This window comes from Corvus kubaryi, unplaced genomic scaffold (assembly GCF_017639235.1).
Source record: "Corvus kubaryi isolate FWS band 111438036 unplaced genomic scaffold, C.kubaryi_AGA036_p1.0 37396, whole genome shotgun sequence".
Classification (NCBI taxonomy): domain Eukaryota; kingdom Metazoa; phylum Chordata; class Aves; order Passeriformes; family Corvidae; genus Corvus; species Corvus kubaryi.
In genome coordinates this window covers 14,136,452-14,159,717 of record NW_024581135.1, presented here as the reverse complement: position 1 = coordinate 14,159,717, position 23,266 = coordinate 14,136,452, and the positions used below count along the sequence as shown (strand labels likewise).

Genomic DNA, 23,266 nt, shown 5'->3' with positions numbered 1-23,266 from the left:
CACTTCCAAATATCGTTCAGTCCATTTAGGAAGAGGAGTCTCTCTGCCTGCGTGTGAGTCCTTTCCCCCGACTTGCAGCTTTTCCCGCAACTGCCTTCGAGGGTCCACTCTTGAAGTTTTTTGGGGTACAATTTTAAGGTTGAGCCGTTCAGAAACAAAAACAGAGGCCCTTCTCCTTCCCTGGGAGCAAAGGGTCTTCATCATCTTCATCTTTAGGACTATCTCTGGGAGCATCTCTACGGACTGAGGTTTTCTCCTTTCCCGTTCGGAGCAAAAGTCCTCATCTGGTTCATCTCTACGGACTGAGGTTTTCTCCTTTCCCGTTTGGAGCAAAAGTCCTCATCTGGTTCATCTCTCCCTGTCCAAACTTCTCATGAAATTACAGCTGCGTCAGCATCTGCCTATCTCAGCGCAGGTGCTTTTGCTCACGAGTTGAACACTCCACCCCCCATATCTTCATGAAATTACAACAGGATACTCTGATATATCATAGCTTCACAACAGAATTTCAGCTTTAAGCATCTCCTCTCTCTCTTCCCTCAGGTTTTCAGCTCTTCACAGCAGTAAAAGGGTTAATCTCACCTCGGCCTTGCAGCTTTGCAGCTGGAATGTTGAATTTTTCTTATCGAAGTGGAGAGGGGGGAGAGCCGAGCCGCTCCGGCTGCCCACGGCAAGGCAGTGGGGGGGGGTTCCACGGCTGGAACAGGTCCATCGGCTCCAGGATGGCCGTGGCCTGGCCCAAGCAGGGCCTGGCCGGGCCCACTGGGCCCTGCTCGGGCCCTGCAGCCACCTGTCCCAGCGCCGGAAACGAGAGAGAGCTTGGAGGGGGAGTTTGCCTATTCTTAAATGTGGATCACAGAGGTGATCACAACTTTAAGTGGCTTAGAGAATTGTCCATATTCAAACTGGCCAGCTGATAGGTTCTGTCAGTTCCCAGAGGAAACTGTAAGCACCCCTTAGCAAGGACGTCCCTTCCGGGACTATGCTTGCTAACCTATGACACCAATACAGAGTTCATGAAAGTGTTTGAGTTTGCAGAGTGCAAACTCACTTTTGGGACCCAATTTCTTTAATAAGTCCTTGATTGGTGTATGGCAAAGTATGTGCCAAGGACCTTTAAGATGCAGCACAGACCATAAAAATTGGAGGCATAACTGCTTAATTTACAGCAAAAGACTGGTGTCCAATTCATAGAAAATAATAGATGTTATATAATATACCAAAACATTCATTTTAGGAAGGCAACAGATAAGCTTCCCACTCTGTTTTTACCAGTCCTTATCTGATTTGGATTTGTTTCTTATTAGCTGTTTAATAACAAAACTCTTTAACTATTTAGAAAAAAAAATTGAAAAAAAACCCCTTGAACTTGTTGGTCTTCCTTTGTTTTTTATTTATTAGATGCTGGACCCATTGTCTTTGAGCAGTCCTGAAAACTCTGGCTCGGGAAGCTGCCCCTCACTTGACAGCCCGTTAGATGGGTAAAAATTATTTATATTCATTATTTCATTATTTATCTTTATTAGATTGCATAATGTCTCAGCTGTAAAATACAACTCTTCTCCAGTGACAGTACTTCTTCCAGAAATTCCTTTGTAAGTTATAGCATGTTTATAAAAGCTTATTGAAACTTAATTGCTTACTAATACATGGAAAATACTGTAGATTTCTTTTTTAAAAAAAATAATTGGTATTTAAACTGCAAAAATTTAGACTTAAGGTCCGGCAAGAAATATACTGAAGGTTTTTTACTACATGTTGCTAGGTCTTACATATGTGTGGTGTATATTCCCTGGCAGAGAGCCACTCCATTAAATTTACAGTTCTTAGGCACTGCCATATTAAGTAGGCTTTCCTTTGCTAAAGCAGGGGGTACCCAATTCCAGAAGGAGGGTAGAATCATTTAAAGGCTTCAACAGGCAATGACGTCCTTTCCTTTGCAATTACTCTCTGTTCCTCTCCCCTTGTTCCTATTGCAAACTTTCAACTTACTTTTCTTTGTTAAAGCCCACCAGTCAGCAAGAGGCAGTGTGTGTTGTGGGGGGTCTTTTTGGATTGACCTCTGAGGAGACTCCTGTGTTTTGAGGGGGTCACTGTCAAGCCAAGCCAAGCAGAACATATTCGTGTTTGATTTATGGTAGTCAGGCAAATAACCTTGGGTTTAATGTGCAGATTTGCTCTTTGTTTATTTCAAACTGCGAAACAACACTGCTAATTAAATATTTATTTAATTCGTGGAAAGGTAAAAAGTTGGAGGTCACTGCCTGTGACAATTAATCAGAGCTGTATTATTCAGTACTACCATTTCATTTGAGAATATGTGGTTTGAGGACACAAATATGTTTGGTCTAACAAATAAAGTTTTGAGTTAAATAGTTAGTGTGCATTTCACAAGCAAGAAGACAATAGACATGAAAAGTATTTTGTGGTTGTAGTGTGATAGGTTATACATGCAATGTTTAATGTAGCTCCACAGAAAAGAAATTTTACCCAATTGCCAAATTTAGGTTTTTTTGTGGGGTAGGGGTGAGTGGAAGAAGGGGAAAGAAAGCAAACTTAATGCAACTCATATTTCTTCTTCAAAACTTCTTTTGGTTGTTTTTATTTACTTAATTTGTCACCTCTACTTAGTTTGTTTTCCTTTTTTTTTTTTTTTCCATTTAAATATTTCCTACAAAGATGTAGGTTTTGTGTCTCCATTTAGCTTCTGTTACCCGTTAGAGAAATTCTTACCAGAAAAACGAGGACACTGTTTTGGTATGTTTATGGAAATAAACTGTAATCGATTACTCTGACTGGCAATCCCATCCATTCCTTTTGGTGGCTGGGACTTACATACCAACTGTAGGTAAGAAACAATGTGATCATGTAAGAACCAAGAAACTCTTCATCATTCTATAACTCAATAAAATCACTCTCTTAATCCTATGACTTTCATGGAGAGAAGAGGAAATATTTTTTCTCATTAAAAGGTTCTACATTTCTTTGGTTAAATTTCCTCAAGAGTTTTTGTAGGCTGTATAACAGATTTTGCCAGTCTGTAAACCTTCGTGTTTTGCCATAAAGGTGTTAAACATTACAGTGTTCCTTTGTGGCCGTACTTGTGATAATTCATGTTTTTACTAATATCATTGCTCATTAACAGAGTCTGTTGCTTTCTTACTACATTAAGCTCAACAAGCAAGCTTTTCCATTGTTACTGATCTTCAATTGTTATAGATACCTACTAGAATTGAGTTCTACGTTTGTAAACTGGTGCAGCAACCTGTATAGCAGTGGCTTTTCATCAGTAAGAGGACAGTAAGATTAAATGTTTTAAATATTAGATTAACAGTATGTATTTAGATGCTGTATGTTTTTACACTTCCAGGGACAACTATCCCAAGTCTCGGATGCCAAGAGCACAGAGCTATCCAGATAATCATCAGGAATTCTCAGGTAGGCAAAAATCACTGGAGACACACTAGATTTCCGGAACTGCTCCTCTTGCAAATAATAAGGCTTAGAAGGGATGTTCACATTGAGAAGTATTGTATCACACAAACAATATGGTAGAAGAAAGCAAAGCAACACCAAATACACACAGTAAAAGGTACCATGGAAATAAAAGAAATTCCAAATGTTTTCTTCCAGGCTATCATGTGTGACAGCACTCTTAGTGTGCATAGTGTAACTGCCTCTGTAAAAAGAACAAATGTTGCAGTGCATAGGGGCATGCAACACTTAGTTAAACTGGGCTGTAATATCCGGCTCTAAGTTGGTGTATAGCTGTGGTTAATTGTTTTCATTTGGAGGTGGTGTGGTTTAACCCCAGTAGGCAGCTAAGCTCCACACAGCTGCTTGCTCACTCCCCCACATGAGATTGGGGAGAGAATCCAAGGGGAAAAGTAAGAAATCTCCTGAGTTAAAATAAAGGCAGTTTAATAGTACAGCAAAAGCTGCACACACAAAACAATCACCACTTCCCATCAGCAGGCAGGTGTTCAGCCATTTCCACTAAAGCAGGGCTTCATCACTCCCAGTGGTTACCTTGGAGAGCAAAATGCCATCACTACAAATGTCCTCCCTTCCTCTGTCTTTCTCCCAGCTTTTGTTGAAGAGCACAACCTCAGATAGTATGGGAGATCCCTTGGGTCAGTTGGGGCCAGCTGTCCCAGGTGTGTTCCTTCCCAACTTCTTGTGTCTCCCAGCCCACTCTACCAGCTGGCTGGGCAGTGTGTGAAGCAAAAAAAAGCCTTGATTCTGTGTAAATGTGCTTCAGCAATAACTAAAATATCCCTATGTTAGTAACAGCATTTTGGCCACAGATACAAACTGTAGCACCACATGACCACTACGAAGGAAATTAACTCTATCCCAGCCAAAACCAGTACATGGAGCCTTTGTTTTCTTCTGTGTGAAATAAGGATCACATTGAAATGCTCATGGCTTCTGTAATTGAAAGCACTGCAAAGTGAAAGGATGGAGAACTGGGGGCTGTGCCTATAAATTAATCATCACCACTAATGTTTTTTTCATGCAATACCCTGGCTTGAATCCAAGTTGTTGTGCAGGGTTCAGGCTGCGAAGTGCAGAGGGTAACCTTGAAAGGGCTCTGAAGTGTCTTCTCACAGTCATGTCTCACTACAAAACTTTGCTGTTGAACAATAATTAGCTTCCAGAAAATCAAAAGGGTTTTGTTTCTTTGGTTTATTGCGTACTTTGAGGCTTCTTTTTATTTTGATTTTGAAGCTTTATCCAGATAAATGTCTGAGGGTGAGGTTTTTTTTTTTTAGAATTCTAGAGTGCTTAACAGATTGCACCACTTTTAAATGAAAAGTATGTGTAAGAAGCATATAGGTGGCAGAGATAAGTACCAAAAGAGTTGGAAGTGTCAGAAATTAGTTTGCCTTTTGTATAATCCTAATCTAGTTTATTTGTGTTCATTACAGTTACTTTTCTAATAAGATCGTTTTACAATATTTTTTAACGGGGGCTTGTTGGGTTTTTTTCTCATGGGATATTCTGGTGTCCCAGTTAACAGTGGGATACACAGCAATCATTAATTCCATATTCAATATTTCTTCTCATGATTTGATGTGTAACAGAAGCAGAAAAAAAGTCCATCTGGCCCAGTCTTTCCTCCTGCCACAACCAGTACTTGGCTTCTATAGAAGGGTGTGTAATGTTCCTCTTTCAGAATATATTCCTAGTCACGTATTGCTCAAGGGTTCTGCAAATGCAAGATGTTCTTCTATGATTTGATGGATTTTTTCCTTCTACAAATTTTTCTTGTCCCTATTTCAACTTGTATAAACTTTCTCAGCATCAACTGTAGGTTGCAACACAAAGTTGTGCAGTTTATTGTGTTTTATGAAGAAGTATGTGTTTTGTGATTTTTTTTTAAGGCTTTTTTTGTTGTTGTTATAGATTTTCAGTTGGATTTGTTTGGTTTGGTTTGGGTTTTTTATGGACCTCTGTGTCTGCCTTTGACCTGTTGCTTTTCTAGTATATAGAGGCCTACATTCCTTATGGAGAAGCAATTTTGTATCTTTGATCATCTCTGTACTTTTAAAAATTTTCCAGTTTTACTAAGTCCTTTGGTATGGTCTAGACCAAAACTTTGTTCAGTGTATCTTACAGGGTTTAATTTTCTTCTCAGATAATAGAGAGTTCAGGTGCTGCTTTTTTGGAAGTCTTTATCACAACCCTTTACTGAAGCCTACACTGAATTTCATCTGCAACTTTAATATCCAGTCACACAGACTCTTAAAGGCCTTCTCTAATTCTTCTGTTGGTTTTATTTTGCAGAGTGATTTTGTCACCTCACTGTTCCTTGTTCTATACTGAGAGTTCATGGATAATTAAACTGCATGAGTTTTAGCCCAGATTCCTGTGGAACTGTTGACTGTTTCCTCCCTTATGTACTTATCTTCTAGCCAGTTATTTATGCATGAGGGACTTTCTCCCTTATCTTATACTTTTCTCCTTCAATAACTTTTGAAAGAGGATCTATTGGATGTTTTTAGTAATTCAAGCTGTGTTGATTCATTCACCAGTTTTTCATATTTATACAACTTTAAATTATATTCTTTGGAATAGTTTCTCCTCTAGAAAGATTTTAAAACAGGAGTAATCAGGCATACTTCAGTCCTCCAACATTCTTTTAAGCGAGAGGTTACAAACCACTTGAGCTGTTGAATTCTTGATCCTTTGGGACTTTTGACTGACGTCCTTTTAGTTCTTGTGAGTTGTGTGATTTTGTTCTATAATCTCTTTTTGCTCTGATGCTTCAACCCTTCATATCCTCTGATACATTCCCCCATTTTAAGTTTGTATTACCAGAGTGAATAATTTGACAGGCTTTTGTCACATTTTAAATTTTGAAATGAATCCTTTTATTTTCTAGTAGAGTATGATATCCCAATATTTGAGAAATTTGGAAAGGGGGGGACTTATCCCAGAAGATACCATATTTCATATCATCAACAAGACTACAATGATGGTAAGTATGAACACTGCAACAGTTTTATTAATCTGTTTTTCTTGTCTGAAAATGTGAATAAAATTTTAAGATCTTAATGAAATGAAAATATTGAAGACATTGAAAGCTTAAATTCTTTCCCCAAACTCACTTGCTAAGATTCTAATGATTGATAGAACCTCTGAGTAGTTTTATCTCTGGTAAAGTTATGGATTACAGAATTCCTGACTCATATGCACAACCGTGGAAATGTTTGCTATTTTTGGCCACACGCAAGCATCCAGTATAAGCTTTTGACCTTTGTGACCCTTTTCTATCTAAAGGAGGTATGTTACTTTGTCACTTCTTGTTTTGCTTTACGAAATCCCAAGTACGGTGGAGTTCCTGTTAACAGTTTCTTAGATTAAAAGAGTAAATAAAATTTAAGAGCAGTGATTTAAACTGAGAATTAACAATTAGCTGGTAAAATAAATTGTTGGATGTGAGGCAGCACCTTCTAATGTGTCTACAAAACTGGTTTGGAAGTAATAACATCGATATAAATTTAACATGTGTTAAATTTCTAAGGGAAGTAGAGAGAAGCAGCTGAAGGATTTTCATACTTCAGGGTGTGTCAAGTGCTAGTTGAGAAGTATTATGAAGAAATTTCTCCCAAGACCAGATGGCTTCATTTGCAGTGCGGAATGAGCACAACAATAAATGGAATTATGTTACAGGAATCACAGAAATATCAAACTGAAGCTCTGCAATGCAGCTTCAGTCCTGTCCCTTGCTCTAAGGCAAGATTTAAAGAGGCGAAGGTCTGTCACACTGACTTTTTAAGTAAACTCTAAATTGACTTCAGCAGAAGACATACTCACTCTCTTTATGTAACCAACTTCCAAGATAGCTTGTCTTATAACTTAACTTTCTTTGTCTCCCAAGACATTTTTCCTGCAAATGAAAGTAGTAACTAGTTACTCCATTTTAATGCAGTGAAGAATTGGTCATTGCCCTTATATAACACTACAGCACACACATACCTGTTTTCTCTCCTTAGTTTTCTTCTCCTGCTTTAGCTGAGGCTTTTCTCATGGCTGCTTTTTGTATAACATAGGATATAAGCAGACCTTGGTATGTAGCAGTCACATTAATATATTGCAGAATGACCCTACTTTCTTGTCACCATTCTGGCTGCTCTTCAGTCTGTGATTACATTTCCTATATCCTTTTCTACATGACTTTAGGCCAACCAATTGCTTTACACTTCGTAAGTTTTTACATTAGATTTCTCTTTAAGTATTTATATTGTAGTTCCTTACTGAGTCTCATCTTACTGATTTTGGAATCATCTCCAACTTCCAATACCTCTGTGAATTTTGATTTCTATCTTTAAATGGATTTTCACCCACACTTAATATGATGTCATCTGCAATATTTCAGTGTGTTAAATTCTATCATATGTACATCATGAGTTAAAACAGTGTATGGAAATGGACTAAAGATAAACTGCTGCGGATGTCCACTTCAGTTATCTTCCCCTTAGTGATGAGAAATCACTAGTAGCTGCTCTGAATCTGTCTTGGGTATAATCTATGTAGTAAAGTGGTCTGCAATACTTCATGAGTTGGCTTGTGAGAATGTCCCATTGAAATGGAAAAACTGGATTAGTGACAAACCAATTTTGACTGGTTTATCACCTTTCTTATCTTCTCAATGGTGAATAAAACTGCTTAATAACTTGTTTGCATATCTTTCTTGGAATTTAAATTGTCCAGACTAGTGTATAACTCTGAGTCTACTATTTCAAAGGTTTTTTTAATCTGCTTTCTTCAGTCCTCTGAGAACTCCTCCTCCAGTGTAATACCTAAAGAATCAGAGACTCCTTCAGTTAATGCTGAGTTCTGTAGAATGAAACTTAATAAAGAGATGCTATCCTAAAAATAGTTGTGTTATCTAAATAGATGAACATAAATTGTGTTAGTCATTTGGTTGTAATTAATATGTTGAAGATCAGTGCTCTGTATTTTTTATTCTGATGCTGTAGCCACCTCTGAATTTTGCAATGCTCGTGTTTTGGTTTTTTAAATACTTTTGTGGTCTTCCTGTTGATTCCATGTGTCAGTCTTTCTCTTCATTCAATTCTTAATAGTTTACAGAAGGAAGAGGCTACTTGGGCACCACATGATTGTAAATGTGTATCTTGTTCTCCTCAATATCAGAAATTTGGTATTTGCACATTAATAGAGCAATAAAAGCAGAGGCAGGGCATTTTCTTTTCTCCTCTTACAGGTCTCCAGGTTTTTGAAGCATGTTGATCGTATTTCAGAACAGTTCCAGAATTTGGTTCCAATTTTCATCTCTTAAGTTTTTGATTCTGTCTAGTCCTTATATACATCTGTGATGAATGTTTGTTTTCTTCTAGGTGGAAAATTAAACCAGTAAATTTCATGATGATTGCGTCCTATCCTCCGCTGTGGCAGATTCGAACGAGATGATGTAGAATTCATGAAGTATTTGCATGCACACTTTGCATTGCAGTATTTTTTTGTAGTGTAACGTTCATGTTCTGTGTATATCATTGAAGGTCGTAAAACTTTTCCAAGAGCCAGAAGGACTCAGGGGAACAACTTCCGATCACCAGTTAGTTTCAGTCCCACTGACCACTCGCTGAGCACCAGCAGTGGGAGCAGCGTCTTTACACCAGAATACGAAGATAACCGGATGAGGAGGAGGGGCAGTGACATAGACAATCCTACCTTGTCAGTCATGGACATCAGCCCACCCAGCCGCTGTAAGTTCTGGCATTTTGTGAACCTTGCTGTAAAACTCTTACTTTTCAAGTATATCATGTCAAAACCTACCATGTCATCCAAATACATGCCATTAAATAACATGGTTTATCTCTTTAATAGGCAAAGGTCAAGACTATGCTCATCAGTATTTTAATTGCTTACCTTGCCAGCTTTCATGTAGCCTTTCAGTTGGAATTTACATCTGTGATAACAAAACATCGTAAAAGTGATTTGTTAGACTCTTTAGGACCTGAGAAGGGTTTTGTAGGTTGCAGTTGCTATTTATTTTTGCAGATGTTTGTCATGTTTTCAGTTAAACTGTACATCTTTAGTGGTACTGCTTCATACTTGTGGTAGCATTTCAGGAGCAAATATACTTTGTGATGACTTCAGTAGCCCATACCTTGTAATTATGCCTTGATTTTTTTAAAAAGAAAGTTGTTTGTTTAACGTGCTTTTTCTGTTTTTCAGATTAGCTATTGCTAGTTGTTTTAAGTATGTCTAGTTCTACCACAAATTATTTTGTGAATAAATTTAAGTAGCTCATATTTTTCATTTTACAGGAAGTTTTACTGATCTTTGTAATTTATATGGTGAGGTTTAGGACACACAGTCTCTGTTGTTGAAAAAGTAGTCTTTTAAAAAATTATTTTCTGTGTATTCCAGTTTTTCTCGATCAGCTGAATAACAAGCTCATTTGAAAACCAAAACATACTTATATTTTCAGCACCACGAGCTCCAACTAACTGGAGACTTGGTAAACTGCTGGGTCAAGGTGCATTTGGCAGAGTATATCTGTGTTACGATGCTGATACTGGAAGAGAATTGGCTGTTAAACAAGTTCAGTTTGATCCCGATAGTCCGGAAACCAGCAAGGTAAGTGATACGAAAGAGAGACGTTGGAAAAGGCTTCTACTGAAGTGGGGTGTTCTTGACCAGACTCACATTCCTTTCCTTGAACAGGATGAACATGTTTTGAACATGTTTTAAACCATGTTATATTAGGAAATCATGTCCTTGTTAGGAATTCTGTTTTGTTAGTACTACAGATAATTAGTCTGCTTACCTGATTTTAATACTACATCACATTTTTTTAATTTTCAGACATATCCTTATGCTGTAAAGATGCATAATTTGATTTGGTGCAGTCTCGGTCTTTAAAATTAAACAATCTGTTATGAAGTGTGCTCTGAAGTACATAATTTTTATACTAACAGGAATTAGAAGAAGTTCCATTTATAAACAGAAAAGGCTGTACTAATTTAAGTGTTCCTGAAAACAAATTCCTGAAAACAAATTGGTTTTGCCTAAGAAGATAGTTTGAGATTCTTAACATATTTTTTCATCTTTTTGGGGGTATTTCTGTGTTTTGGGGTTTGGTTTGTTTTGTTTCTTTTAAATGTTGTGCATCAAGACTAGCTGCTGTTACGCACTATGTTTCTCTCAAAAGAGCACAAGTTTCCTTGTTAGTTCATTCTCTCTCTAAAATTGAGCTTGTCCATCTTTAAATACCGGATGCTGAAGGAGATAAACTATTTAAAGGTAGCACCAATCGTCTATTTCTTCTTTTCCCAAACCATACTTGCTGCTTTTTACAGGATGGGAAGAGAATTATTGCTTTCCCTACATTGTGACTGCGTTCTGCACTGTGGGGAGCAAGGCCGGGGAAACAATGGGTGTAAGCATGATTGCAGAATTGAGTGGCTGCCAGTTATAGTTGCTGCTATTAGTGATGTAGGATCAAGGAAAAAGTCAAGGATCATTTGTGCTGTAGATTCCTAGCGTAGTTGTTGTTGCTACTTCTTTAAAATGTGTAACAGAACAACTGATTATGTTTTGGAAATGTTAAATATAAAATATGGTAGATCTCTCCTGAAGCAACGGTTTTGTGATCTCACTTATCATGGCATTTTGTAGTAATATGTGCTTCTGTGTGTAAAAAAATTTGTTTTCTTTCTAGTGTCAGAAGTGTGAGGGTATCTGTAATAGGCTATGACAGATAAAAATTCAGGTTTTGATGAAAAACTTCTAGGTGAAATTTGGAATCTAGTCAAGTTTGAATTTGCGGGTTAGTATTTTTCCAGCATTTAACTGTACAGTCCATTTCAAAATATCTTACTTCCTTTTGCAAAATTTGTAGTATTTTGGATGGCTCCAGAGAAAGCAGTTGTTAGTGTTTTCCTTTGTTGTATTTCATTATTACAATATCAAGTGGTACTCAAAGGCATTTTTAAAGTATAGTATATCATACTGGAAAAGTTAAGATTTAATGCTAATTACTCCACCACAAAGATTAAAATGGAGAGGTTTTTCTGTATTTTGTTCATTGTTTTTTTACCCAGTTGGAGGCTTATGACATGTTGCATAATGATCACTGACCTCACGCATGTATTGATATGTGCTGTGCTCTGAAATAAACATAACTTCAAGAGAAGAGAAACAATGAAAAACCAGCAAAATAATCCCAAAGATAATGTATAGAACAGACATAGTTTTGCTTGTTTTTAATTACCTCAAATTAGCATTGATATTTTCTTGTTATAAAATGCAAAAACTTTACATCAGCTGCAGGAGTATTTTGTTACTTAGCTTGCATAACACTTCACTATGTACATACTGCTCTGCTTGAAAAAAATCAAATCCAAAATCTTAGTTTTACTACATCTAGCATGGTAAATCTTTCCTGTTCTGTCCTTTCAGGAAGTAAATGCACTTGAGTGTGAGATTCAGTTGCTGAAAAATCTGCTGCATGAAAGAATTGTTCAGTATTATGGCTTCTTGAGAGATCCGCCTGAAAGGACGCTCTCAATATTCATGGAGTACATGCCTGGGGTAAGCAAGAGCCATCGGTTGTGTGTAGTGTGATGAGCACCCAAGCATTCAGCTTTGCATAAGTGCACACAGATATTTAAAACTGTCCAAGTTAAAAACAGTCACCAAAGATGGGTACTAACAATTGCTTGCAGGCTCCTGTCTTCTGCATTTCTTGCTTGGGTTTTCAGAATTACAGTGCTTCGTACAAAAGCTCTTTTTGTGTTTGGTTTTGGCATAAGTCGGTGCCTGGCGATGTCTTTGAAAAGACAGTATTATCATTAGTAAACATGTAAATCTTTGTGAATTTTAATGTTTTGTTTTGCCATGCTTCAAGTATTTCAGGAAAACAAAAGGTAGCCAAGATGGGAGTGGGAATAAGTGCATACAGAAAGTAATCTTAGTGCTTGCTTTTTGTGTGGCAACTAGTACATGCTGAACTGCTGCTCTTCTGCTTTGTTAGGAAATATTATAAGGTCAGAAAACTGTAGATTTTCATTTTCTCACCAAGTGGGGTCAGCAGAGCTAAATAAAATGTGCTCGTATAAAAACAGAGGCTCTGTATTTCTGAATAGTTAGAGCAGTCTACTTACTATGAGACTCCACAGGGGAAAAGCAGTGTCTGAGCATTGTTTTCTTGGTGGTGGGTTTTTTGTTTGCTTCTTCATTTTTTGAGTTCTGGGCTTTGCTTTGGGGGATTTCTTGAGTTTTTCTGAGATTTGGAGGGCAATGTGACAGAAGTAATCTTAGCAGTTTGTAGCTCTGTGTGGCAAAGCCAGGTTATACAAAAATAGTTGCAAAAACCCAAGAGGTTTTGATGAAATGTTATTTTAAGCTAAGACTTGCTTACCTCTTAATTTTTACCTAAAGCACCACCCTACAGCACGTGGTAGTTTTTTTGAGTATAAACTAACCCAAAGGGGGCCTGTGTTATGTCCATCCTGAGTATCACCACTTACCCATCAAAAAGTTCGAGGGTGGTGTTGGAGTGGTGCTGTTCTCTTTCTGTACATTGGACTAGAACTATTCAGCTGCTTGTGAGTTTTAAGGTTAAATCAAGACAGATTGTAATTGTAAATGTCTACGTTTCAGGTATAAATTTAATTGAATTTCAGTTGAATTCTAGAAGTTTTAGTGCTGTTTACTTCTGTGCCGTAGGGTTCAATCAAAGACCAATTGAAATCGTATGGAGCACTCACAGAGAATGTGACTCGTAAATACACACGGCAGATTTTGGAAGGAGTTCACTATTTGCACAGTAATATGATTGTCCATCGAGATATTAAAGGTAATGATAGTTCTGTGCACAATTCAGTGCTCTTTATTACTGATCCTTTTCCAGTCTTATGTGAAGCACTAAAATGCAATTAAGTTTGAAATACTGAAATACTGACTTAAAATCAGTGTGATTGCTTTCCATCTTTTAGTCTTGTCACTGCTGTAACCTGGGGAGAGAAAAATAATCAACTTTGGGATGTTCTAGCAGACTTCTGGCAATGTTTCTTTAGTCTCCGTCTGCAAAACAATCAGGACAAACTCCTTTGATTTTATTTTACTATTAATAGTTTTAAATATATTGGAGGATGATGTCATTAGAAATAGAATGTGCAGAGGGAAGCATCATGACTCGAAAGTTTATATTTAAGAGTTTTGTTTCATTAATTATATAGAAATTACCCAGCACTTCACTGGTACAAGAAGTGACCGGCAGAGGTGACTTGCCTGAGCAGACTTCTTCCATTTTACTGCTAGGAAGCCTGATGAGATGTTTGCTATTTGCAGATAGGTACAGGTGACATAATAAGTGTTGCATAAGCAAGGTGTGAATATGTAGGAAGATGGTGATGTGCACAATAGGTGTGTTGAACACAGTGCTGTTGTATTCCATAATATTTTTACCATTTTCCTGTTGGTTTGTATCAACAGTGCTTTGTTCCAGAGGAGGTTGAGATATCACAGTCAATTTGTACATCTTGGGCAGACAACTGTTTTGAATAAATGTGTAACACAAGCTGGGATTTTGCTTTAAAATAGTATGGAGACATTTTCAGTTGCGTGGAAACTCCTTTCCCATTTTTTTAAATTTCCCATGTATGGCACATTCCTTATTTTGTCAGGAGGGCTTTCCAAAGGGACTGCCCCTTCCTAGAAAAGGTGTAGGATGCAAACCAGTGTGTACAATTCATTATTTTCTGAACTCCAGAATAGTGCAGTAGGCATGAGCAGAGAGAGTAAATTCTCTGGCTTGAAATCCTGGGTTGATGTTGAATTGTATCCCTGAATCCAAACTTCTGTTACTGTTTTCCACACCAAAACCTTGAGTCTGTCATGAAGGTAATGCTGTGTTCCCTTCCTTCCAGGAGCAAATATTCTGCGGGACTCAGCAGGCAATGTGAAGCTTGGTGACTTTGGTGCCAGCAAACGACTGCAGACTATCTGTCTCTCTGGTACAGGAATGAAGTCTGTCACAGGAACTCCCTACTGGATGAGCCCCGAAGTTATTAGTGGAGAAGGGTACGGCAGAAAAGCAGACATCTGGTATGTTAAAAAAACCCTTCTCTACTGAGAAGTGTCAGTTCATTTTCAACAGAGAGTAGGTGTTTATTATCTGAAGCTGCAGTGTTTCATTCTGGGATTTAAGCTGAAGAAGGTGGCAAATGTGAGCACTGACAGTCATATTTGGAGAGTCTTAACACTGAAATTTAATTTTTCATGTGGCAATTTCTCAGCCCATCAGTTTAGAGATCATAAGAGAATCCTTTGAACTGGCCTTGCATGAAGTTAGGATTACCAAACTGTTTTTTTAGTTCTGGAGAGGTACTGGCTGAAAGCAATGTGTGAAGCTTTGAAACATCAGTTCAGTCAATGTCTTGTAATGAAACTTTAACTCTGAAATACCTTTGATGCAAGGCAGAAAATAAAATGCTAGTCCTCTAAAAGCTGAACACTTAAGAGTGAATTTGCCAGATTTAAAGGGAGTATCAAAAAATAATTTGCTTTGTTAGTAAATACTTAAGAACTAAGAGAGAAAGGTAATTTTCAAAAATGAAGGTTAGTGCAATATTGTGTTAAATATGCCACAGTCTAATATGGCTCCAGCCCAATGGACAGATGACTTTGGCAATGAGACTCCTTGCACTGCAGCTGATCTGTGAACATGCAGTAGTGGGCTGGCAGCAGCAGACAGGCAGGAGTAGTAACACTGTGTGTTTAAAAAGGAACTACATTATAGCCAACCAATGGCAATACTTTTAACCTCAGGGAAATTAATTCAGGCTACTTCAGATTACTTAGTAATTACTCTGATACACATTAATAATAGAGAAACCTTATAATTTCAAGCAGTTGACTTGTTCAAATTTGAAGTATTGGTACCAAGGTTATTGTGTGTTTTTTGGTGGAAACTTAAGAAAAAATACTGAAGTTGGACTTCTGTCAGTCAGTAAATCCTTACTGTGTAAAGCAATGTACCTCTGTTTAACCACAAAACTTCTTGCAAGCATCTTGAAAAACAGTCAAACTTTCTAAGAATTGGGAAATTATTCCAGCCTATCCATTTTGCAGTATCATTCACTTGTTATTGGAAGATGCTGATCTTTCAGAACTTCTAGAATAGTTTCTCTAGCAATATGTATGCTGTATGCCCTTCTGCCTTCCTAAATTCTTTAAACATGAGTTTTGTGTACAAAGATTGTTTAGGAACTTAAAATTTTGTTTGTCAATATAAGTATATTTTTAGTATCCTTAACTAAAAGAGAAGATAACATGAAGTAGGGCTTTTGTTTTTCAGCTGCCATATTATGTTTGCACACTATTCACTAGTGATAACTTGTGCATTTCTAATGAGCTGGCAACACACGTGGTATGCTTGGAGCATTCCTGATGCTTTGCATTTCTGTTTGGCCTCAAGGAGCAGGAAAGCTTCCAAGTGCAGTGCTGAGTGTGTGGCCTTTGTCAGGCTGCTGAGCACTGGATGCTGGCAGAGCCCTACCACAGTCGGTATTGCCTGGATGAATATCTAATTATCCCTTCACTGAGGTAGTAGCTTTTGGCCCAGGGGAGTAATGAAGTGGAGACATAGGTAGTGATCTGTGTAACTTTGAGATAAAGGTATACCAGTACATGCCATTTTTTTCCAATGCCTGTTTTGTGCTGAAGTTGCTCTGTATTGTTAAGTGGACACTCCTTATTTGTGGTATTTTAGCTCCTCTCTGCTATTTCTTGTGTTCCTGGGAAAGCATGACTCTGTTGTAACCTGCTGTTTCACTTCTGCCTCTGTTTCAGGAGTGTAGGTTGCACAGTGGTAGAAATGCTCACTGAGAAGCCCCCGTGGGCAGAGTTCGAAGCCATGGCTGCCATCTTTAAAATTGCCACTCAGCCAACCAACCCCCAGCTCCCACCTCACGTCTCCGACCACGCTCGGGATTTCTTGAAACGGATTTTTATCGAGGCCAAGCTGCGACCGTCTGCAGATGAACTGCTAAGACACACGTTTGCACACTATCACTAACACCTGCCTCAACTCAGCTTGCATCTACTGCATTTATTTTCTATTTGACTGCACTTTTATTTTTATTTTTTACAAAGAAAAAGGAGAAAAAAGACAAGAGAGAGAATATTCTCTTGAATCTTTGTTTCACTTAGATTGTAAACAATCTAAATTTTGTATCTAAAATGAGAATCTTCTCTCCCCCCCTCACACCAGGACTAGAACTTTTTGTTTCTATAATGTACTGATGTGGTTCATGTAGATAAAGCACTTTAGTACATATTTGTTCCTTATTTAAAGAGGAAAAAAATTACAAATGCTTGGACAGTCAGGAACTGTGTGGCTTTTTCTGACACCGCTGACTGACTCAGGGTGCAAGGAAAAATAGACATGCAGCTAAAGGACAAGAAGGTTACTTCTATGTGATTCTTCTCTGTATTGTAGGTACTTGCAGCAGAGAGTTCTAAGTTCTTACTATATTTTAGCATTTTAATCAGTTTCTGGAATTTACAGTTTAAGCAGGAACATGTGGTTCTGAGAGTTAATTGACGAAGCTGGGAGAACTTGGAACTCTTTGTACAGAAGCATGTCTAGCTGGTACTTCTATGTGACCAAAAGAAAATAACAAAAACGAGCTCAAAACTGATGTACTAGTTAGAGGTTTTGGAGTAGAATTATTGTATTACCTTAATAGGAAAATAATTACAGGTAAACAGATTATGGGCCCAAATTCGTAGAAACTACTATACTGCAAAGGGGAAATTTTCCATGCTAGACAAGGGTCAGCTATTGGATGTAAATACTGAGGAGAACGCCTCCTGCTCTATCTGCCAAAGAGAACCTCTGTTGCATAAGCTTAGAGGGAGACAGTTACCTTAGCTGAGAAAAAATAGTGATGTTGAGAGTCAATTCTCCTCCACAGTCCCATGAATTGGCTGCAGGGGAAAGGGAGTGACTAATCCTTGTGCAGTATATGAGTTGCTTGATTCAGAATGAGATAAAAGAAATGTTTTCAAAGCTGTTGAGAGGCGCTAGGATGGAATGTATGTCAACATCAAGTGCCTGAAAAATATAAAATTCTTCCCATTCTGCACTAAAAAAAATTGGTTTAGTAATGCAGGTCAGTCATCTAGGATGTGTTGAAAATTCCTGAAATAAAGTCAAATATCTTCAAACATCTCTTAACATCAGGAATGAATCCCTGAGAAAGCTAAGACTCCAGTTATATTTTTAATGAGGTAGCACTGAGGAATGCTATGAAGAAGGAGGCACAGCACAGAAAATTGTACAAAGAATAGGCCAGAAGTGCAGAGAGAGCCAGCAATTAAATAACGAGTGTGATTATTCCAGCCTGATAATCCAGATTGGTGTTTGTCAGATTTCCAACTGTCATAAAGTGTACATTAATCACTTTTTCTATTTCTGAAAGAGCATAATAAAAGTAGTAAAAATCTGAAATACTGCTTCTCAGTTGAGAAGCCCAGGTACTGATCAGGTGTAGTGAATAACTGACTTTTCACGACAGAAAAGTCAGATTCTCATATTTTTGTAGAAGAACAGAACATAAATAATTTAAAAGGGCATTTGGAAATAAACTATTGGACTACAGAACTGAAATTATGTTTACTGTTTTGGATGATTCATTACTTGCTTTTGTTGTTTTGTAAAGGCAGAGCAGGCTGGTACTGTGACCCTTGTCTAGTCTGACAAGGCTCTACCTGTTCTGCATCTTTAGAGGACTATCAGAGTTACAAAGTGCATGGAGACAGAACAATAAGCTTACCCATTCCCACGGTCACTCATGGATAAGATTTCTGAACTTATTCTGCTGAATTCCACATGTTTTACCAGAGCATAAGCAGGAGCATGGATCTATCCTAATCACTTTACCTGTAGTGGAGTGAGAATGACTTTTTTGTGGCCATCTCTCCAGAGACTGAGAGTGGTGACTTCTTCAGCTTATGTGAGTATTTTACCCAGCTTATAATTTTCTCAGTCAGGGTACACAGCTGTGCAAGGTTTCCTAAGCACAGGGAGAGCTAGTCAGACCAGGAAAAGTGTAAAAGGCTGAAAGGAAAGGCAGCTTGTACTGACTATTTTGTTTGTTTGTTTCTCTGTCACTAGATAAAAGCTATGAAGCAGCCTTTAAGAAGAATTGGTATGTACTCTGCTGTAAGGGACCTTTGCTTTATAAGCAAAATATAGTGACAGTAGGGATGGGAAGTTTAATGTAGAACCTGATCATTTATGTAGGTAATTTTAAAGATCATGTAATTGAAATGATTGATTTCAAACAGACTAAGAAGGTACCAAAACCAAGCTGAAAATGTATATAAAAATCAGTAGTGGTCAGTGATACCTGAAAAGGTAAGAAAATTTTATATATTACCAAAAAAGGACGTTAAAGGGAAAATGTAACCAGGTTTATCTGTAGCATTCGTAACATTTAAATATACTATTCTAAAGAGAAACTGCACTCTGAAGCTTGAAAATTTTCAGAATCTAGTTTTCTTATAATGTGTCCTTTCTGTGAGACAGTGCTGGATCATGTATATTGCAATATCACTTCCTTATTGTGATTTTTAATTACTGAACAATCAAGTTTGCTGCTTTTGTGCCTTTTCTGAAAAAAATGGCATTCAGTCATGACAACGGTCAACATTTTGGAGCCAGGAAGAAAACAACTTTCAGAATGCATTTTTCATCGTGTCTTTGGCACGTCAGAAAGCTGCCAAGAAAAGACTGTGCTTCTTAAATGAAGCTGAGATTTTCCAGTTTGAGTGATTCTAGTAAAATTTTACGAATTTAACCGAGGTTAGGCTTGAGCTAGTTTTTTTCACCCTAAGGGGAATTTCTCTACTGACTTAAATAACTTAAAGGAAATGAGTTGGTTATTAACACAAATGTTTTGAGCTAGAGATAATTATTAAGCTAAATCAGACTTTTACCAGAAGGCTGGCTATTACTTGCCCATAGTGGGGTAATGCAGTAAAATGAGCTGTATACAGGGTTTGTTAGACACTTACAGGGACCCCTGGGGTGATGGTGAACAGCCCCTCATTCTAGAATTTGTGAGGGTGCATGGAACTTCATGCTTTAAACTCCATTGCAGGAGGATTGCAGAGCCAAGATCCCTGCTCACAACTTCTTGTATCTCACTTAAAAAGCCACCAGCATTTTAGAATCACTAATTAGTCTTAATTGTTGAATCCAGTTATAAGAAAATGCCAGTGAAGGCAATACTGCTGCAGGGTTGGTTTGCTTTTCTGTAAACGCCACAATGAAGCTATACTCTCAAAAAATAAGGGTTGGAATTCACGGTGAGTATGTGTATTTTCAAAATTCTTATCTCCTAGTGAATTTTAGTATTCTGTCTGTTGCACATATTAAGTGACAAAAGCTGCTTCTGTGGTATGATATTAATGGTGTAATTACAGTCCTGTTAGAGCATGACTCAAAGTTTCAGTAGTGCTGTGTTAGAGGAAGTTGTTTATTTTTTATTTGGGTGATAGAAATATCCATGGAAGAACTCAAAAAGGTATGGATCTAATAATTGCATAGTTAAATCTACAGTCTTCTTTTCTTGACAGTTTAAATATAGTCTTAAAACTTTAACTTGATTTACAATTCGATTTGCAACTAAACAGTCCTTTCAGTACAAAAAAATGAAAAGTTTGGGATTTTTTAGCTAGTGCCTTTTTGTCTGTATGCCTTAATTTTGTTCATGTTAGAACACCATATTGAAATATGTCATACAATTCCATGTCACCAAAGCAGTCTTAGCAAATGGTTTTTTTCAAAGTGCCCAAACCAGAGTTCGCCTAACTGCACTGAAAGGTGTGCATGAATTATAATTTGCAGCAGACATTCAAATTCAGAACTTCAAAGTGATTTTTGGCTTCCTGTGCTAATACAGGTTTTGTATTTGCGTTCTGGAGATTGTACACTGATGCACATACCAGAAAGAGGATTTGTCTGCGTGCACAGAAGTAACTAGATTGTCAGGATCTGGCTTCCTGGCTCTGGGTACCAGACTCGGCAGCAGAGTTTCTTACTGGGCTTGAAAGCCAAGCTGGTACATTTGTAAGCATGGTACTGTATTAAAAGCTCTGTTTACTTTCATGCACAGGAATATGATCTGTCCAAGCAAACCAACAGATGTCTTTCCTGTGCCTTTTGGATAATCCTAATCCTGCTGTTGTCTTGACTGAAAGCCTCGTAGCACCCATAGGTACACTGCAGTACAGCAAGCCATTCTTTTGGACAGCATAGAGCGATGTCTAATTGCAGCTTCAGAGACTTGAGCAAATTGGTCAGATCTACAGTTATTTATAACCAATTTCTTACTTTTTTAATCTTGAAAGACTGTGTCACGCATTTAGAGAAGTATAACGTGTGTGCTTGAATGTAAGTCCCTATGGTGTTTCTGGAAAAGCGAAAGTATTGCCGCCAGTGTCATTTCTTCTTCCTGGTAACTTGCTGTCTTGTGGCAATGACAAGTCTGCAGTGTAGAATCACTTAAAATTACCAAAGCTTTTATATCCCATATACATATAGCCAAAAGTGATGTTTCATGTCACTTATAGATAGTGTATATCTACCAGTAAGCTGTTGCTGACTGAGTAAAGCAGGTACTAGTAAAAAGTGAGACACTGCCTGTATTTCAGACATGTGGGTGTTAATAGTTGCTGTTCTGGTACACAAAAATTCATGCTTGTATTAAAATGAAGAGTTTTCTTTTTAAAAGCTCTTTCTAATTTAATCCTACTGTTATCATTCTAAAATTACTGCATAAGCTTGGTGACTAAAACCTGGTGACTTCTGTAGCTGGGTTTGAGCCTTGGGACATTTAAAGAACGCCATGAAGATAAAATTGTGACCTGATCTGTTTTGTGTGCCATAGTGAGAATGTTCCAAAGCTCCAGGAAGCAGCCAGTCCTCTTTATGTGATAGCCAGATGTCACCCACAGTTACCTGGGTGTGGGCGCTGCCTTCAGGAGGAGCCACTAATGCACACCAAGGGATCAGACAGGTTTGCTATCAACCCAGGATATCTGAATCAAAATCTGAGATCAGAAACAAAGGAGCTTCTTTCTCATTTGATTTCCCCTACTTGGCCCACACAGTTTATTTTTCTTTCTAGCTGGCAAAGTTTAAGTCCTGCATAGGTGGTGGCCCCTGATAGCTCCTGAATAAAGGTGTGTGTTCAGCTTTAGACCAGGGATGCTGCAGCTCCTGGTTTGCTCGTGCAATCCTTGGGTGTCCTCTAGCAATATATATGTATTCGGAGTTGAGGGATGGGATGGAGGAAATGAAATTTCTCAAGTTTCAGAGCAGTCACACCTTGGCTAGGGCTTAAGTTTTCGTAAACTTATTTTAAAGGGAGAGGAACTGGATTAAATGGCATAAAAATTGTATCTTGTGGTTCAACCCTTATGTTGAGTCCACAGGTAAGGATTGGAGGTCAGGGTCTTCGGTTGAGAGATAAGGAAAAGGATACTCCAGCTCCAGAGTGGGTAGTAATAGGAAATGCATCTGAGCTTTTTTTGTGCTTTTTACCTGAAAACTAGGTGATCCTTTTCCCCCAGAGGTTTATATAATGTGGATATAAAAACAAGGATTGCATTTTCTTTTCTGAACAGCCATTAGATTGTCAGTTCCGTAGTGTTTGTTTCTTGTTAATACCAGTAAAAAAAGGTGGTGTCACCCTAAAATTGGAATGGTTTATTAAAGCATAGTGTCTGTCATCTCAGACCTCGCAGGAGTCGTGTAATGGAGTATCACTGTAAATACGTGGAGGAGACTTAGCTTAATTGGAACGTAGGCTTTTAGTTTTCATGAAGCTATGAATAAAAATTTGTAAATTTACTCTTGATCTAATGTACATTTTTATGTAGCCATTAAATTCTCTATTTAATCTATCAGTTTCTCACTGTAAATGTTTTTACTCTTAGTTGAATGCTGGGCACAGTTTGTAATGTATGTACACAAAGGTGTTTTTTTCTATCAACGTTGAATTTTTTGCACATTTTTGGAAATATTTAATTTGTACACTGATTTAATACTCTGACCAGTTGTCGATGGGTGTATGAGAATCACGTGTGTGTGCAATGTACTACTGTCTGGATGTATGGGGTTTTTTATTACTTTTGAGATGTTGCTACCAGTAACTGCACTGCTGTTGCTGCTTTACATGAAATATCTTGTGTATAAAAAAAAGATAAAAACAATTAAAAAATTAGCTTATGGTTATCATGGTTGAGGAACTCAGGAGTTGGGCATTGCTTGCAAGTTCCGTTGTCAACAACCTTCCAAACTTATAAAACAACCAACCAACCCTGCCTTGTAATTCTGTGTATGCATTGAATGTGTGTGTGTATATATCCCAGTAATCTTATTCCACAATTTCATTTCTACATTTTTATGAACTTGTTTTTTAAGGGTACTATGTTTAGTTAGAATAATTAAATATATAAAGGCTTTGAGAGATGATTTACTAGATAAATATATTTTCAGCTGGCTGATGTTCAAAATATTTTTTTAATTTTTGTTTTTAACCATTCGAAATGTATTTGTATTTCCAAAATCAGACACGAATTGTACTTAGAAATATATTAAAACACTCTGTAGGGACAACAGTGTGATTTCTCTTTTAAGAATTCTGCACTTCAGAATACTGCGCAATGTCACTCTCGTACCTCAGTTCCGGGTTGGCTTTTTTATTGTTAT

General features: G+C 37.6%; 1 protein-coding gene across 3 annotated transcripts in view; it reads left to right on the top strand.

Annotated features, from left to right (window-relative positions):
- MAP3K2 (mitogen-activated protein kinase kinase kinase 2) overlaps nt 1-23,175 on the top strand; it is a 54,609-nt gene extending 31,434 nt beyond the window's left edge. For 2 of the 3 annotated variants that reach the window (XM_042041378.1, XM_042041379.1), the window contains exons 9-17: nt 1,402-1,481; nt 3,371-3,438; nt 6,389-6,484; nt 9,030-9,236; nt 9,965-10,113; nt 11,938-12,069; nt 13,207-13,336; nt 14,409-14,586; nt 16,333-23,175. In XM_042041378.1, coding sequence (XP_041897312.1) covers nt 1,402-1,481; nt 3,371-3,438; nt 6,389-6,484; nt 9,030-9,236; nt 9,965-10,113; nt 11,938-12,069; nt 13,207-13,336; nt 14,409-14,586; nt 16,333-16,558 — 1,266 coding nt within the window. In that variant the 3' untranslated portion in view covers nt 16,559-23,175. The remainder of the gene's footprint in view (nt 1-1,401; nt 1,482-3,370; nt 3,439-6,388; nt 6,485-9,029; nt 9,237-9,964; nt 10,114-11,937; nt 12,070-13,206; nt 13,337-14,408; nt 14,587-16,332) is intronic. The other variant, XM_042041380.1, reaches the window with a different exon arrangement.
- The last annotated feature ends 91 nt before the right edge of the window (nt 23,176-23,266 follow it).